At 41.6% G+C, this 13656-nt stretch overlaps 1 protein-coding gene across 1 annotated transcript in view; it reads right to left on the bottom strand.

The window, feature by feature from the left end:
- Nucleotides 1-13656, bottom strand: part of LOC311008019 (NACHT, LRR and PYD domains-containing protein 3-like) — a gene marked incomplete at both ends in the record, with an annotated part of 38480 nt that overhangs the window by 15122 nt on the left and 9702 nt on the right. The window contains 10 exons of the mRNA XM_084001451.1: nucleotides 4039-4212; nucleotides 4305-4478; nucleotides 4571-4744; nucleotides 6114-6124; nucleotides 6223-6388; nucleotides 6480-6653; nucleotides 6923-8720; nucleotides 8823-9048; nucleotides 9183-9261; nucleotides 9657-9776. Of these exons, the coding sequence (XP_083857577.1) occupies nucleotides 4039-4212; nucleotides 4305-4478; nucleotides 4571-4744; nucleotides 6114-6124; nucleotides 6223-6388; nucleotides 6480-6653; nucleotides 6923-8720; nucleotides 8823-9048; nucleotides 9183-9261; nucleotides 9657-9776 (3096 nt within the window). The remainder of the gene's footprint in view (nucleotides 1-4038; nucleotides 4213-4304; nucleotides 4479-4570; nucleotides 4745-6113; nucleotides 6125-6222; nucleotides 6389-6479; nucleotides 6654-6922; nucleotides 8721-8822; nucleotides 9049-9182; nucleotides 9262-9656; nucleotides 9777-13656) is intronic.

Here is a 13656-nt window from a genome sequence, read left to right on the forward strand (position 1 = left end):
ATTAGACAATATATGGAGGAAAATAACACGGGAGAAATAAGCCCACACATTATTTGGGATGCTTTAAAAGTGGTTGTTCGGGGAAAGATAATAGCTAGAACCACATTATTAAAAAAATTAAGAAGAGAGGCATATTTAAATCACTCTCTAACATTGAGAGAACTAGAGCAAAAATACCAAAAGACAAATGACCCTAAAATAAAGAAACAAATCAAGGAAACCAAAATGAAGATAACTGAATTACAACTAGATGAATATGGCAAGAAGAACACATATTTGAAGCAAAACTATTACGAGATTGGCCCCAGAGCGACCAAACTTTTAGCCAAACGTATCCGAAAACAACAAGCACTGAATACCAATGAGCTAATACGCGAACCAGAGGGCATAGAGAAAATATTCAAGGGGTTCTATAAAAAATTATATACGCAGCCACCTGCAGCAAATGAGGAGGAAGTAAGACATTTTTTGGAACAATTAGATTTACCATCAATTGGCTCTAGACAAAATGAAAGATTAACAGCAGATATTACAAGAGAAGAGATTATTCAAGCAATAAACTCATTGAAAAATAACAAATCTCCAGGGAGCGATGGTTACCCTGCAGAATGGTACAAGCTTTTTAAAACAGAGCTGATACCAGCACTCCAGGCCTCCTTTAACTGGACTCTGAAAGAAAAGAAAATACCTCTAACATGGAGAGGCAATTATTTCAGTAATTTTAAAACCAGGCAAAGATAAAGACAGATGTGAAAGTTACAGACCGATCTCAATACTAAATATAGATTATAAAATATATACATCCATTATCTCCAAAAGAATAAATACATTTATAGCAGAATTAATAGATGAGGTCAAACACAGGACAATATTCAAAGAACTTTACAAATAATCAGCCAAGCACAAAAAAGAAAACAAAGTACTGTGCTAGTTAGTATCGATGCGGAAAAAGCATTTGACTGCGTAAATTGGACATTTCTCTATCTAGTGCTAGAACGATTTGGTTTCAATAACAAATCTGTACACCTAATTAAATCACTATACCAAAAGCCTTCGGCTAGAATAAAAATTAATGGAAATTTGACAGGAAAAATATTATTAGAAAGATCAACCAGACAAGGTTGTTGTCTGTCGCAGACTCTATTCGCGATATTTATAGAACCTCTGGCTCAAGCAGTTCGACAAAATAAAGAAATTAAAGGTGTCATAATTAAAGATGTAGAACATAAAATCGGGCTTTTTGCTGATGACATAATAGCTTTCCTCGAGCAACCGAACACCACACTCCCTAATCTGATGAAGCTACTAGAACTGTATGGGCATTTCTCAGGATATAAAATCAATGTATCTCAAACTCAGATTTTAGCACTCAACTATTACCCATCAAGAGAAATTAAGGAAACATACAAATTTAATTGGAACTTAAAAGCAATCAAATATTTGGGTGTCATGATTACTAAAAACCTTTCAGAGCTATACAGTGCAAATTATAAAACTTTAAAACAAGAAATACAGAAAGATATAACAAGATGGTCTACCCTACCACTGGACTTTAATTCAAGAATTGATATAGTTAAACTAAATATATTACCCAGATTTCTATACATGTTTCAATCCCTGCCAATAGATATCCCCCAAGGCCAATTTGTAGGATGGGATAGAATGATCTCCAGATTTGTTTGGGGGGGCAAAAAGCCTAGAGTCAGATACAAAACGCTCCAGCTCCCTAAAGAAAAGGGAGGAATGGGACTTCCGAATCTAAGGGAGTATTTCTTCGCTGCTCAATTGAGACCTGTATATTGCTGGTGTAAGTCAGAATTTAGAGCAAAATGGAAAGATATAGAGAAAGAAGTAAACCAAATTCCAATTCAAAATATGATTGGTGATAACCAGTTATATAAGGAGCTTAAAATTAATATGGATCCAATTACAGTACACACGTTAGATATATGGTTTAAAATACTGAAAATGTACAAGATTCAGAATGATGCAAAAATATTAAAATGGATAGTTTACGACAGCAATTTCAATCCAGCAAAATATGATCCGAGATTTTTACAATGGACAGAAAAGGGAATAACTGCTTGGTGTATGTTAGAAAACAAAGGGGAGCTGATGAGTTTTGCAAAACTAAGGGAAAGGTACGAGTTGGATATGTGTGAACTCTTCAGATATTATCAAGTAAGGGACTACTATAAAAAGGAGATCAAGTCAGATTCCTCCAGGGAAGTGAATGATGTCATCCGAATTTTAGTAAAAGCATATCAGGAAAGCAACATAAGAATAATTTCATCATTATATCAAGGATTGAACAATAACAATAAGCATTCAACTACATATATTAAGATGAAGTGGGAGGAAGAACTTAATTTAGAAATTTCAAATGAGGAATGGCACGAAATGTGGAAGGTACATCACTCAACCACTTATTCACGAATCTGGAGAGAGTTCGCATGGAAGAATCTAATCCGCTTTTTTATTACACCGAAAATGAAAAGTAGACAGCTATGCAGTCGTCAAAAGTGTTGGCGGGAATGTGGATCTTTTGATGTAGACCATTCTCATGTTTTTTGGAATTGTCAAAAAATAACTGTATTTTGGGAAATAGTAAGTAAGGAGCTACGGAAAATATTAGGATATGGTGTGTCGAAGACCAGTTCAGTGCTTTATCTATGTAAATTTTCAGATGAGACCATTAACACTAGTGATGGCTATTTGATCAAAATACTGCTGGTAGCAGGCAAGAAAGCCATCACTAGAAACTGGGGAAAAGAAACAACACCAACGAAAGATCAGTGGCTGTCAATTGTGGAAGAAATATTTCTAATGGAAAAACTGACACACATACTGAGGCTACAAGAAGCTCAACTGGACAAGAAATGGGAGAAATGGACACTATACAAGACTCAAGACAGTATCGGACAGGAACAGTAACTGATGAATACTCTAACCCACAAGATAGTAAGAACAAGTTGTATTCCCAGGCAGCTTTTGTTGTATTTGATTGTATTTGTATTTACTTATGTTGATTTGTCAATAAAAATTTAAGTGACAAAAAAGAAAATGAACTAAGGGGCCGTCCACACGAAGCCGGGTATTTTTGAAACCGTGTGTTTCTCTACACGGTTTGGCCTTTCGTCCACACGTAACCGCAGTTGTCGGCTCCTAAACCAAAGTTTTCTGTAACCGGAGTCCAGGGTGAACTTTTTCTAAAACTCCGGTTTCAGCTTCATGTGTGGACAGGAAAACCGGACATTTTTCACAAAGCCCCGCCCCCCTTAGTTACTGTTGCTAGCACGTCAAGCTTCTCGACGCTGACCCATGGATCATCATGCGCTGACCGCTTGGACGCATATGAGTGGACTATTATGGCTACTGTGAATATCAATAATCACTAAACATGCGGACACTAATACAAAATCGCGTGGTCACCATATGTAAACATAATGTTGATATGGCGAAAATAGACTTTTATCAAATAGTAAATTGCGGTCACTTCCCCACTGTTTAGCTTCCTCCCGTCCTTACATTTGTTTTCAAAGAAGCCTTTCAGAATCAATCAGTGGATCGATGGATTATCGTTATGATGTGTGTATTTGTGTATTTTCGTATCTGTCATAAACAAGAGATTACGGCGGGGTGTGTTAGTAGCGTGGACTCGTCTCGCGGTGCCGGTCAGTTTGAGCCTCCACTCTCTCTGTACAAGTTACAGCTGCTTTCCTGTTAGGAGTGACATCGCCACCTACTGCTTTGGAATGCACATGACATTGTTTGAGACGGATTTGCAGTCTCATGTGGACGGAGTTATTTTTTATCACACCGGTGGTGTGGACGCAAAAAATTTTTTAACCGGGGTCCATAAAAGTTTGGTTTCAAAAATACCCGTGTTCGTGTGGACTAGGCCTAATTTTGGATATTGGTTCCATTTTTTAAACAAGACTGACAGACTGAACACACACAACAACACACAGGAACCCTCTGTCAACACCTGCTGCTGTGTTCAAGTGTCATCAGATAAACAGCTGGGTGGATCCTCACCTGAGAGTCTCCAGTCTACAGTGTGGACTCTCCAGTCCAGCAGACAGCAGCTTCACTCCTGAGTCCTGCAGGTTGTTGTTACTCAGGTCCAGCTCTCTCAGATGGGAGGGGTTGGAGCTCAGAGCTGAGGCCAGAGAAGCACAGCTTTCCTCTGAGACCAGACATCCTGACAGACTGAACACACACAACAACACACAGGAACCCTCTGTCAACACCTGCTGCTGTGTTCAACGTGTCATCAGATAAACAGTCTGATGGTTTCCCACCTGAGAGTCTCCAGTCTACAGTGTGGACTCTCCAGTCCACCAGACAGCAGCTTCACTCCTGAGTCCTGCAGGTTGTTGTTACTCAGGTCCAGCTCTCTCAGATGGGAGGGGTTGGAGCTCAGAGCTGAGGCCAGAGAAGCACAGCTTTCCTCTGAGACCAGACATCCTGACAGACTGAACACACACAACAACACACAGGAACCCTCTGTCAACACCTGCTGCTGTGTTCAACGTGTCATCAGATAAACAGTCTGATGGTTTCCCACCTGAGAGTCTCCAGTCTACAGTGTGGACTCTCCAGTCCACCAGACAGCAGCTTCACTCCTGAGTCCTGCAGGTTGTTGTTACTCAGGTCCAGGTGTCTCAGACTAGAGGACTGGGAGCTGAGGACTGAGGACAAAGCTTCACAGCTTCTCTCTGAGATGTTACAGCTGCTCAGTCTGAAGAAGAATTCAAGGAAAAAATACTCACATCTGTGTTTGTGTAAGTTCACAGTTCAAGAACTAGTTAAAAGTTCAGTTCATACAGATGAAAATGAACAAATTTTTGTCCATTAGTTGCATTTTTAAAATAGATGTTCTCCTTCTACCTTCAGCCCCAAATCATCGCCACAAACAAACTATATGAATTAATTGACCAGAAGAACTGAAGACATGACATACATTTCCAACTAAAAAAAAAATGTTGAGTTTGAGAAAACATTTTACCACTTAAAGAGGAACTAAACCCCTAAACCACTTTTTTCTGCTGAAAACAAATATATTTGGGTATAAGGTAGTGTTGTCGGTTGATTCTGGTCCAACTTTTGACATTTTAGTCAAAATATTTCAATTTGGTGTATTTTGTAGTAAAAATGTAGAGTGACTGCCCTCTATGGGTTGAAACACGGCTATTACAATCGAATTTTTCTATTGGCTGAGATCGAGGCAGATGACGTTTTGGAGGCAGCTTTCGTCACCGGCCACCAGCTCCCCGACCAATCAGCACCGGCTGCTGCCTGCGGCTAATGGTTGCTAGGCGCTCTAGCTGCTCCGCTGCGGCTAACGGCTGCTAACAGCTGCCTGAATGGGAATCGTTAGTGCTGCCGGCGCTAACGAGCCGTTAACGAGCTAACGAGCCGGCGGATCAGCTGTAGATGCTGTGTCACGGCTCTGGCGTCCTCTCCTAGTAGTGTCCGCGCTACTAGTGCTGAGTCGCTCGTTAGTAGCTCGTTAGCGCTAGCAGAAGTGTCGATGTGTGTTTATTACTTTTTTTTCTCTTTTGTGTGATTTCGCGGGTGTGAATGGGGCGCAGGGGGGAGGGGGGGAGGGGGATCGGAGAGTGCTCCTGAGTCCCGCCCATAATCAAGGCATTTTTTGAATTTCAAGCTTAGAGCACGTCATCCAAAACTGAGGGGTTTAGTTGCTCTTTAAACAATGAGTCATATTCTACTGAATCTCAAAAATCTGGTGTAGAGAAGGCAAACTGTATGGGTTCAATATACATGAAAACATGTTTTTTTCTTTTTCACTTGTTTGTACGTAGAACTGCTTCAAACACTTAAACAAACTGTCACCAGACATAGCATGTTACTATTTCTACTACTCTGATGAACATGTACTTCATCAGAGAAGTACATGTGTCTGTAACATCTGTACCACAGCAACATACAGTACTATTGATACTGAACCGTCTCCTTGGAGACATCATGAGACATGATGTAAAATTGTTATAAAAAGGTTCATCATTTGTAAACTGATTTATTCAGTTCGACATTCACTAGCGACAAGAAAATGTCCAATGAAGCACAGCCTTCCACTGTGATCAGACATCCTGACAGACTGAACACACACAACAACACACAGGAACTCTGTCAACACCTGCTGCCGTGTTCAACGTGTCATCAGATAAACAGCTGGATGGATCCTGACCTGAGAGTCTCTAGTCTACAGTCTGGATCCTCCAGTCCACCAGACAACAGCTTCACTCCTGAGTCCTGCAGGTTGTTGTTACTCAGGTCCAGCTCTCTCAGATGGGAGGGGTTGGAGCTCAGAGCTGAGGCCAGAGAAGCACAGCTTTCCTCTGAGACCAGACATCCTGACAGACTGAACACACACAACAACACACAGGAACCCTCTGTCAACACCTGCTGCTGTGTTCAAGTGGCATCAGATAAACAGCTGGATGGATCCTCACCTGAGAGTCTCCAGTCTACAGTGTGGACTCTCCAGTCCACCACACAGCAGCTTCACTCCTGAGTCCTGCAGGTCGTTGTTACTCAGGTACAGCTCTCTCAGACTAGAGGACTGGGAGCTGAGGACTGAGGACAGAGCTTCACAGCTTCTCTCTGAGATGTTACAGCTGCTCAGTCTGAAGAGATGATCATGAGGAATTAAAGAAGAAATTAATGTATGTTCTGCCCTGTTGAAAACAGAGAAGTGTCTATATGATACATATGTCCAACTATCTTAGACTTAGACTTTTATTTAATTGATCCCAAGGGAAATTCAAGTATCCAGTAGTGCAGACATTCAAATAATTAAAGGGCATAAAAAAGTAATATAACACAAGGATTAGAAAATATACACTATATACATCCATATGTATATGTAGCTATGTACATCCATTTCTACACTTACAGAGCTTTGTTAGAGGCTTTGACCACTGGCAGCAGCCTCAGAAGAGCCTCCTCTGAAGCAGAGTATTTCTTCAGGTCAAACTCGTTCAGATCTTCTTCTGATGACAGTAAGATGAAGACCAGAGCTGACCATTGACCAGGAGACAGATAACCTGTGGAGAGACGTCCTGATCTCAGGGACTGTTGGATCTCCTTCACTAGAGAACGATCATTCAGTTCATTCAGACAGTGGAACAGGTTGATGCTTTTCTCTGCAGAGGGAGTCTCTTCAATCTTCTTCTTGATGTAATGGACTGTTTTCTTATTTAACCGTGAGTCACTTCCTGTCTGAGTCATCAGACCTCGTAGGAGAGTCTGATTGGTCTTCAGTGAAAGACCCAGGAGGAAGCGGAGGAACAAGTCCAGGTGTCCATTTGGACTCTGTAAGGCCTCGTCCACAGCGCTCTGGTAGAAAGGTGTCAATGTGTCTCCAAACACTTGAGACCACCTGGATGTTGTTTGTTGTTGTGACATCAGGTTGAGTCCAGAGTTGATGAAGGTCAGATGGACATGAAGAGCAGCCAGAAACTCCTGAACACTCAGATGGACGAAGCAGAACACCTGGTCCTGGTACAGGCCTCTCTCCTCTTTAAAGATCTGTGTGAACACTCCTGAGTACACTGAGGCTGCTCTGATATCGATGCCACACTCTGTCAGGTCTGATTCATAGAAGATCAGGTTTCCTTTCTGCAGCTGCTCAAAAGCCAGTTTTCCCAGTGACTCAATCATCTTCCTGCTCTCTGGATTCCAGTGTGGATCTGTCTCAGTTCCTCCATCATACTTGACCTTCTTCAGTTTTAGATGAACCACCAGGAAGTGGATGTACATCTCAGTCAGGGTCTTGGGCAGCTCTCCTCCCTCTCTGGTCTTCAACAGCTCCTCCAGAACAGTAGCAGTGATCCAGCAGAAGACTGGGATGTGGCACATGATGTGGAGGCTTCGTGAGGTCTTGATATGGGAGATGATCTTTCTGGCCTGCTTCTTATCTCTGAACCTCTTCCTGAAGTACTCCTCCTTCTGTGGGTCAGTGAACCCTCTGACCTCTGTCACCATGTCAACACACTGAGGAGGGATCTGATTGGCTGCTGCAGGTCGTGTGGTTATCCAAAGGCGAGCAGAGGGAAGCAGTTTCCCCCTGATGAGGTTGGTCAGCAGCACGTTGACTGAGGTGGACTCTGTCTCATCAGTCAGGATCTCAGTGTTGTGGAAGTCCAGAGGAAGTCGACACTCGTCCAGACCGTCAAAGATGAAGATCACCTGGAACTGATCAAACCTGCAGATTCCTGCTTCTTTGGTTTCAGAGAAGAAGTGATGAACAAGTTCCACCAAGCTGAACCTTTTCTCTTTCAGCACATTCAACTCTCTGAAGGTGAAGGGAAATATGAACTGTATGTCTCGGTTGTCTTTGTCTTCAGCCCAGTCCAGAGTGAACTTCTGTGTTAAGACTGTTTTCCCAATGCCAGCCACTCCCTTTGTCATCACTGTTCTGAATGGTCGGTCTCTTCCAGGTGGGGCTTTAAAGATGTCTTCTTGTCTGATGGTTGTTTCTGGTCTGTCTGGTTTCCTGGACGCTGTTTCAATCTGTCTGACCTCATGTTCATCATTGACCTCTCCAGTCCCTCCCTCAGTGATGTAGAGCTCTGTGTAGATCTGGTTCAGAAGGGTTTGGTTTCCTGCTTTAGAGATCCCCTCAAACACACACTGGAACTTCTTCTTCAGGGCAGACTTGAGTTCACGTCGACAAACTGGAGCAAAATATTCTGAATAAAAACATAAGAAACAAGATCAATAAGAAAATATAACATTTAAATTCCTCTAAATAATGACTATATCATGTTAAATCTTTAGAGAAATCCCCTTACTGCTCTGCAGACACTCAGCCAGCTCCTCCTTCTCCATCCTCCTCAGGAAGTTCACTGTGATCTTCACTAATGCCTCTCTGATGCTCCTCTGCTCTTCATCCTCACCATCCAACACCTCCTCATCCTCCCTCTGACTCCCTGAGCATTCTGGGTAATCTGAACTCAGAAGCTTGTGGATCTTCTTTAGCTCGTTCTTGACAAAAGTGACCATGTTCTCCTCCAGCAGCTGAAACAGAAACTCTATGAGTGACAGCATCAAACTAAAACCTGACAGACTGACAATCCACTGGTGTCAAAGTGCAGCATGGAGATGATGGTGAACACAACAGATGTAACAGCAGCTGTTGGACATGTCCTCACCGTAAATATGGAGTCCAGGTGTGTTTGATGCTGCTGGGCAGACTGACCACTGGGAACCTCTGAGCTCTCCTGGTCCACTCTGTGGAGGAATCAGTGTCAAGTCAACATCAGGACAGAGAGATAATACAAGATGGACTTTATATGTCCCCTGAGGACGTTCACAACAGACAGAGACACTTTGGTTTCAGACCTGGTCCAACAACACGTCATACAAACTGGTTCATTTCTACAATAACCTGAGTCTGACTATCAGTTACAGCTTACATCTGGTCAGCTGATCCACGTCCTCCTTTAAAGTTAATGATCAAGTCCTTTGAGTCGTTGCTCTTTAAAGACAGAGAGCTGGGTCCAGGAGAGTCTGGTCTCTGCTGCTGGATCCTGAAACAACACAACTGATAAATTTGTTGGAGAAAAACCGATGAAAAATATCTTCAAACTTTTAATAAACATCATCTTTCTGTTTTAAATTCTGACCTTCCATCAACAGATCCACTGAAGTTAATAGGACGACCCATGGAGAAGTTGCTCTTCATGGACACACAGCCTGATCCTGGTCCAGGTCCTGCAGACTGTGGCTTGTGCTGCTGCTCTGGCCTTGAACACAACACACACAGAGCTTTAAGTGTGAATAATGATGGAGCAGTGATCTGAGTCATGGACAGTTAGAGATGCTCATCTGACCTTTGACCTGTGGTCTGGCTCTTGGTTTTAGAGGGAGGGGCTCCCTCCTCTCTGTCCTCACACTGATCCATGCTGCTGAGCTCACATCCACATCAGCTCACACACACTTTGTAGCTTCACCTGCAGAGGAAACACACATCATTCATCTGCACAGCAGCTCACATGTCCATCATGTCTCCAGCTGCTCCTCCACTGATTGGCTCTTCTCCTCTGCTTCATATCAGTGTCAGCTGAATGCAGTCACACAGCAGTGAGGAAGAGGAAGCTGCCATCAGCTGCTGTACTTCTACTACCAGTCCACTAGATGGCGTCATGAAGCTGCAGCCCAGCAACATGATCCATGGACCACTGTTTCCATCCACTGACACACACAAGGACTGAGATCCACTGAGTTGATGTGACACAGTCTCTGTGTGGACAGCGTCCCTGTAGAAAACCACTGGATCAAACAAGCTACAGCTGATTATTACACACACAACAACTGGGCCAAGACTTATTTCACCACACAGCTCCACTATCACAACATTCACTCATTTCACTCACACTGGAAATTCAAATAGAGAAAAAAACTCTCCAGCTGCCACTGACACTTATTGTCTCTGTCCATCCATTCATCGTCTGCTCCATCAAATGTCACAAAATACAGACAAATGATGCGTTCAAGTTCCTCTCAGTCTGAGGCCATGTCTATTTCATCACAGCAACAAAGAGACAAAAATATTCAGTTTACAGTCAAATCAAACAGAGAAAACAAGGAAATCTTCAGTTTTGAGCCTGAAAACTGAAAATTTCTGCATGAAAAATGTTGATTGAGCAACTGTTGCAGCTCTAAAAGGTTCTTCACAACAATATTGATCATTTTTATCCATTAATCAATAACACAGAGTGTTGTGAAAATACTCAAGGGAAGTACAAGTACCTCACAACTGTACTGCAGTAAATCTACTCAGTTACTTGAAGTGATTGGTATTGATCAGCGATAGTCAACAACATTCAATATTCAGTATAGTCAGCACTGATCAGACTAATATTAACCAATAGACTGTAGTAGCTGTTGAACCAGGAGCCTCTGACTCATTTGATGCAGTGTTCACTGTCTTTCTGAACATCATAGAGCCTTAAAAACCCTGTGAGCCCCTCAGCCCGCCACACTGAGTCCACATCAGTCCTGCAGTGTAAATCTGATGACAGACCACTCACCACAGACAAAGTCCCAGCTGTTCTCCAGCGGCTGTCCAGACGAGCTCAGGCCGCGTTTAGTGGCTCAGACAGCGGGAGAGCAGCGGCTCCTCTCCGCCTCCTCCACAGGCTGATTCAGGTAAAGCTGCCTCCAGTCATCAGGAAGTGGAGCTGCACACAAAGAACCACTCTGTGTTCAACTACTACTGACCATCCACTGACTCTGCTTCTGCTCTTAATAATAATAATAATAATAAATTTAATTTGTAATGCACTTTTCATCGGCACGATCTCAAAGTGCTCTTCTACCGACAACAACCACACAACATGGAGGACACGGTTCTGTCGGTCCAGACTTTACAGTTACAGCTCTGACTCAGCTACAGGAACATTACAATAACACAACAACAGCAGCAACAACACAACGATAAGCTGAAGAAGAAAGAAGTCAGGTAATGACAGCTGTTAACAAGCAAAACATTAAAACTGTTCACGTTACCTTCACGGGAGAAAATAAAGCTGCGACACAACTGTTGGTTCAAAGTTCAACTTTGAAACTTTAAACTGTGACTCACCTGTTGGACGTGACGCTGTTATCTTACCTGGAGCAATTAATCTGCTGCTCTTTGCTCCATTTCAACTAAACAGGCGAGGAACTCTGCTGTGGCCTGTTTAATGTTTAATGATATAAAGCAGTTGTAAATCTCTAATAAAGATAATCTTATCTGAAAGACCTGATAGTTCCTTATCATCCTGCTAGAACATTTCGCTCCCAATAAGTCTGATAGTGACTCCCAGTATTTTCTAAAAACATACTGGGAGGCTTTACCAGGCTCCTGGCTCCAGGCTACTCTATAACAGACTTTTAGTTAGGACTGGCTCAGGTAACCCTGAACCATGTAATAGCCCCGGTTCCCCTCTTTCCCCCTTTCTTCCTTTTGTGACAAGTAACTACAGGTTGCCATAGTCACAGCTGAATGATGTCATTAGTGTGGTTATTCTTAGCAGTAAGAAGCGTGTACATTCTGTTAGCTGTGGCTAAATAACGTGAGTTTAGCAGCTCATTCTGCAGTAAAACACGGTCAAGTTTCTCCTTTTAAACGTATGTGCATGACATGGTGTCAGAAGCGGCCCACTTCATGCTCACAAAGTAAGGAATGGTGAAGCTGGGACCTCCAAAATATTTTGACTTGAATGGCCAATGTGGCACCGGCGCTTCAACCGCTTTCAGGTGGCGTCAAAGTTGGACAAAGAAAGCGGGGAAGTTCAAGTCAACATGCTCCTCTACGCCACCATGGTGAGAGAGGCAGAAGTAGCCTAATTCCTCAAGGTCATGAGACTAAGGTCATGAGACTAAGGTCATGAGACTAAGGTCATGAGACTAAGGTCATGAGACTAAGGACATGAGAGATGTTTGTATTAAAGCTCCTTCAAAATAAAGGTAGATTTTTGTGTTAAAGCTCCTTCAAAATAAAAGTAGATGTTTGTATTAAAGCTCCTTCAAAATAAAGGTAGATGTTTGAATTAAAGCTCCTTCAAAATAAAGGTAGATGTTTGTATTAAAGCTCCTTCAAAATAAAGGTAGATGTTTGTGTTAAAGCTCCTTCAAAATAAAGGTAGATGTTTGTATTAAAGCTCCTTCAGTATAAAAGTAGATGTTTGTGTTAAAGCTCCTTCAAAATAAAGGTAGATGTTTGTATTAAAGCTCCTTCAAAATAAAGGTAGATGTTTGTATTAAAGCTCCTTCAGTATAAAAGTAGATGTTTGTGTTAAAGCTCCTTCAAAATAAAGGTAGATGTTTGTGTTAAAGCTCATTCAAAATAAAGGTAGATGTTTGTGTTAAAGCTCCTTCAAAATAAAGGTAGATGTTTGTGGTAAAGCTCCTTCAGTATAAAGGTAGATGTTTGTATTAAAGCTCCTTCAAAATAAAGGTAGATGTTTGTGTTAAATCTCCTTCAAAATAAAGGTAGATGTTTGTGTTAAAGCTCCTTCAAAATAAAGGTAGATGTTTGTGTTAAAGCTCCTTCAGTATAAAGGTAGATGTTTGTGTTAAAGCTCCTTCAGAATAAAGGTAGATGTTTGAATTAAAGCTCCTTCAAAATAAAGGTAGATATTTGTGTTAAAGCTCCTTCAAAATAAAGGTAGATGTTTGTGTTAAAGCTCCTTCAAAATAAAGGTAGATGTTTGTATTAAAGCTCCTTCAAAATAAAGGTAGATGTTTGTATTAAAGCTCCTTCAAAATAAAGGTAGATGTTTGTATTAAAGCTCCTTCAGTATAAAAGTAGATGTTTGTGTTAAAGCTCCTTCAAAATAAAGGTAAATGTTTGTATTAAAGCTCCTTCAAAATAAAGGTAGATGTTTGTGTTAAAGCTCCGTCAAAATAAAGGTAGATTTTTGTGGTAAAGCTCCTTCAGTATAAAGGCAGATGTTTGTATTAAAGCTCCTTCAAAATAAAGGTAGATGTTTGTGTTAAAGCTCCTTCAAAATAAAGGTAGATGTTTGTGTTAAAGCTCCTTCAAAATAAAGGTAGATGTTTGTGTTAAAGCTCCTTCAGAATAAAGGTAGATGTTTGAATTAAAGCTCCTTCAAAATAAAGGTAGATGTTTGTGTTAAA

The sequence above is a fragment of the Trachurus trachurus genome (genome assembly GCF_905171665.1).
Source record: "Trachurus trachurus genome assembly, contig: scaffold_81_arrow_ctg1, whole genome shotgun sequence".
Lineage (NCBI taxonomy): Eukaryota > Metazoa > Chordata > Actinopteri > Carangiformes > Carangidae > Trachurus > Trachurus trachurus.